Source organism: Poecilia formosa, unplaced genomic scaffold, assembly GCF_000485575.1.
Source record: "Poecilia formosa unplaced genomic scaffold, Poecilia_formosa-5.1.2 Scaffold404, whole genome shotgun sequence".
In the NCBI taxonomy this organism is placed as follows: Eukaryota; Metazoa; Chordata; class Actinopteri; order Cyprinodontiformes; family Poeciliidae; genus Poecilia; species Poecilia formosa.
Genome location: NW_006800343.1, coordinates 287307 through 291397, shown reverse-complemented (window position 1 = coordinate 291397; position 4091 = coordinate 287307). Strand labels below are relative to the sequence as shown.

At 47.7% G+C, this 4091-nt stretch overlaps 1 protein-coding gene across 6 annotated transcripts in view; it reads right to left on the bottom strand.

Annotated features, from left to right (window-relative positions):
• The window catches only part of xylb (xylulokinase homolog (H. influenzae)), a 10987-nt gene that overhangs the window by 4434 nt on the left and 2462 nt on the right, over nucleotides 1–4091 (bottom strand). For 2 of the 6 annotated variants that reach the window (XM_016663138.1, XM_016663139.1), the window contains 8 exons: nucleotides 1475–1557; nucleotides 1334–1403; nucleotides 1173–1253; nucleotides 1010–1096; nucleotides 793–921; nucleotides 652–717; nucleotides 487–559; nucleotides 147–420 (listed from right to left, as the gene is read on the bottom strand). In XM_016663138.1, the coding sequence (XP_016518624.1) occupies nucleotides 147–420; nucleotides 487–559; nucleotides 652–717; nucleotides 793–921; nucleotides 1010–1096; nucleotides 1173–1253; nucleotides 1334–1403; nucleotides 1475–1557 (863 nt within the window). Of the gene's footprint in view, nucleotides 1–146; nucleotides 421–486; nucleotides 560–651; nucleotides 922–1009; nucleotides 1097–1172; nucleotides 1254–1333; nucleotides 1404–1474; nucleotides 1558–1629; nucleotides 2153–4091 lie in introns of those variants that run through there. The other 4 variants (XM_007576311.2, XM_016663137.1, XM_016663136.1 and 1 more) reach the window with 4 other exon arrangements.

Genomic DNA, 4091 nt, shown 5'->3' with positions numbered 1-4091 from the left:
CCTGCTGTTCCTAGCTGCCCCCTGCTGCCCCTGCAGCGCCCCCTGCTGTCCCTGCGCTGCCCCCTGCTGCCCCTGCAGCGCCCCCTACTGTTCCTAGCTGTCCCTGCGCTGCCCCCTGCTGTTTGAGTCATCCTGCTCTGACCCACCTGGGTTGTCTCCAGTGAACGCCACAATGCTGCAGCTCCCAGAGAAACCATAGCGATGCTGCAGAAAGGACGAAACGGGGCCCTGCAACACCAAGAAGGACCAGTAGGGACAGGAAGGAACCAGTAAAGAGCAGTAAACCAGTTAACCCAGTTACCAGGACAGCAGTGGACGGACACGGCTCTCCCAGCAGGCGCTTCAGGTTCGTTGCCGTCGCGTCCAGGCAGATCTGAGACCACATCCTGTCCCGGATGTCCAACAGATTCATCCCAGAACCTGATGGACCAATCAGAGAAGCTTTCTGGTCATGCGAGCAACCAGAGGTCAGAGGTCAGATAGTACCGTCGCTGTAGTCGATGGCAGCGTAGCGACCCAGGAAGAGAGACGCCCCGAAGCTGCTGACCAATGAGATCCTCTGAAAACAAAAGGGGACATGAGACAGGAAGACAACACCTGACCTAAAGGGGCGGGACCTAAAGGGGCGGGGCCTACTGCTGTAGCTCTGACCTCAGTGTCCTGGAACTGGTCCGGTCGGGTCTGCCGCACTTTGGAGATCTGGTTTCCTGTGAAGCGCTGCAGGAGGACATGGACATGTCCTTCAGACAGAGAGACAGACCAGCAGAAACACAGACAGGTGGACAGGTGAACCTCATAGGCTCGGGATCCAGTGATGTCTGCCAGCCTCATGGCGCCCCCTGCTGCCTCCTGCAGGGCATCACACTGCAGCCCGCTGCTGGAGTCCATCCACACGGGACTGTCCTGGACTGAGAAGCTGTCCTGAGGACACACACACACACACACACCGTCAGGACACACACACACTCCATCATGACATACACACACACACACAAGGACACACACACACCGTCAGCTGCTGGTGCAGGTTCTGACCCGGGTCCAGCTGGGTCAGAGTCCGAGCCGCTCCAGTCCTCCAGAACACGGCACCATGTTGCTGAGGAGGAAGAGAAAGAGGAAGGGTTCTGGACCGGTTCTGGAGAACCCACTCCCAGCAGAACACAGAAACTCACCTGGCCGGAACCGGACAGTGCCCGGACCCGGGAGAACCCAAATCCCGCCGCCTTCATCCTGTCCAGCAGCAGGTCCAGAGCCTGAGAGACAGACAGCCAATCAGGAGGCAGAATGATCCAGGTCAGCTGATCTCAGTTCAGCTCCAGGTCAACCATCTCACCTTGACCCACATGAGCACAGGTGAGGTGACCGTCAGCCCGTCAGGATGGATGTGAACTCCTCCATGAGTCCTGAACAAAGACGCTTTTCAGAATAAAAGCCTCGGCAACACCCTTTCAGAACAAAAGCTGCTGGATGTTACCTGAACTCGGGTAGCTCTGAGTCGAACTGCACGCTGTCCTGATGGACCGGGCCCAGGTCTCCATCGATGGCCACTGCCTTCAGCTGCACAACCAACACACCCATTACTGGCCCAGCCCACCTGTAGGCACTGGGGCTGGGGCTTACAGGACTGACCTTCAGCTGCTTCCCTCCACTAACACACAGCTTTAAGCAGTTCATGAACTGCTGACTCGTTCAGAGTGGTGAAGCTGGGATAAAGGACTACATCAGACCTTTGAGTTAAAATCCAAAAAAGTCAATGTTAATATGCTAACAGTACTGCTAAAATTAGCATGCTATGGCTATGTAAACCTGACGTAGGAGGTGAATGTAGGAAAGCTAATGCTAATTTTAAAATCCAAATGCTAAATGAATTCACAACAATTAGCTTTTAGAACGTTAACATTAACAGTATATCATTGCTAATATTTAATAAAGACACAACTTTAGAGATAGCATGCTAACATAATATATGCAACAACAATTTTTGATCTTTATTGTTTGCATGTATATTTGAGATAAATGTCAGCAGAGCCATAATTAGCTATAATTAATAATGTAAACATTACAGGGTTTCGCCCAGTGTATTATAGGCCTGGCGCCCGCCATCTTTTACTAGCGCCGCTAAGTAAAGGGTGGCTGCGGCGAGGACCGCCATCCTTTACTAAGGATGGCTAAGCCTTTCTTGTTTATGTTTTTAGGAAACTAATAATTAAAAAAAAAAAAACGTTTTTTTTTTCTTTCTTTCTTTTTTTAAGCCGGATTGCTAGCGCCTCTGTTGCTCTGAGCGCTTCACTGCACTTGCGGAGCAGATTTATTCCTAAAAGATATGTTTAAGGTAGCCTTATGGTTTGCATTTAAAGCCGGACCAATCACACCGCTGGCGCCTCTGCGCTGCAGTAGCTGGATTAAGTTTACCTCAGCGCGGATCCTGCGCGCCTCCTGTCACTCAAACTGGACACAGGCTGACCTGTATGGATATTTACATCAACCCCCTGTGAGGAATTATGATTCTTTCCAGAGTTTTTGATCAAGGTAGGACTTTAAACACCACTCTGGTTAGCTCTGGTTGTGCAGCTCTACGTGAACTGCAGGATTAATTTGTAGTCGCTTTCAGAGGTGTGTTGAGCGAGCAATGAGAATGATTTATATTTGTGAACAAAGAATTTTGTGCGGCTTTTCCATCTCAACACGCTGCCCAGCACCTGCACTGATCAAGTTCATCTATGTGTTCCCGGTTGGCCGGTGTGTTAGTTAAGGAACCAACGCTAACCTGATCATGCAGGTTCAGCCTGGTGAGGAGCTTTCGCACTGTCCTGTCTGTAACGCATCACGCTGATTTTATATTATATTATTATTATTTTTAGTATTTTTCCGGTTACTCAAAGCATCAAACCATATCAAATGCGTTGTCTACTTAGAGTTACTGCGTGCTGCCGCACGGAGATCTGAGAAACTCGTCCCATAAACTCGACCAACCAGAATATTTTCTGTGACGCTTATTAAAAACTCAACAGACACGAAATGGAGGAGCTACTAAAGCCACATTAGCAGCATTGAATTAAATCTCCCGTTTGTTGCGCATCTCTGCGTAGTGCAGTAGATTACCTCATCATGCAGGGCCGGTCCAAGGCTGCATGAGGCCTGGAGCAGAATCTGATTTAGGGGCCCCTTTTGTTGTTAAAAACATCAGCACCTCTACCAGATGTGTTGGATTTAATCTGAGAGAGGGGAAGTAGAAGCCCTGTGGGCCTGATGGAGCTGCTAACTTAATTTGGATTAAACAAAAGTGCAAATAATTGATATTCATTTTAATTGTATATTTTGATTTGTTGTTTTAAAGACTAGTTGTGGGTTTAAGTGGTGTTTCACTGGCGAAGTTTTCCCGTAACATATAATGATATTTTTCAATTTCCTGTCACCTTAACATCTTTTAATACAAAAACACGGTGGACCGCCTCGGCATCCCGACCACCAGGCTGAGCAAGTTTTCTGGGGGAAACCCTGCATTAGCATATTTTCATTCCAACATGTCAGAAGTTAAAAACGCAAAACTTCCTTCAGCACCGAAGATTTTATGAATCAATCAAATTTTATCTGTAGCACATTTCAGCAAAAAGACATTTCAAAGAGCTTTACATCAGAAAAGCACAAAATCATAGAGACACAACGAACAACATCACACATCAGATTATTGATTATTGTTTCATTGATTAGGTTTCTAAAGCAGCTCTAATAGCTGGTTTAGTCTGGATTTAGAGGAGCTCAGGGTTTCAGCTGTTTTTCAGTTTCCTGGAAGTTTGTTCCAGATCTGTGGTGCATAGAAGCTGAATGCTGCTTCTCCATGTTTGGTTCTGGTTCTGATGCAGAGCAGAACCAGAACCAGAACAAGAACAAAAACCAGAAGCAGAAACAGATCTGCAGGTCGACAGAGCAGCTGCAGATTTTTAACTTATTGTGGAGCAAAAACTGTTCAGTGATTACAATATTATGGTATTGTCTGAGCTACAGGGATCCAGTTTAAGGACTTTAAAACCGGGTGGTGTAGAACCAGGTGGTGTAGAACTGGGTGGTGTAGAACCAGGTGGTGTAGAACT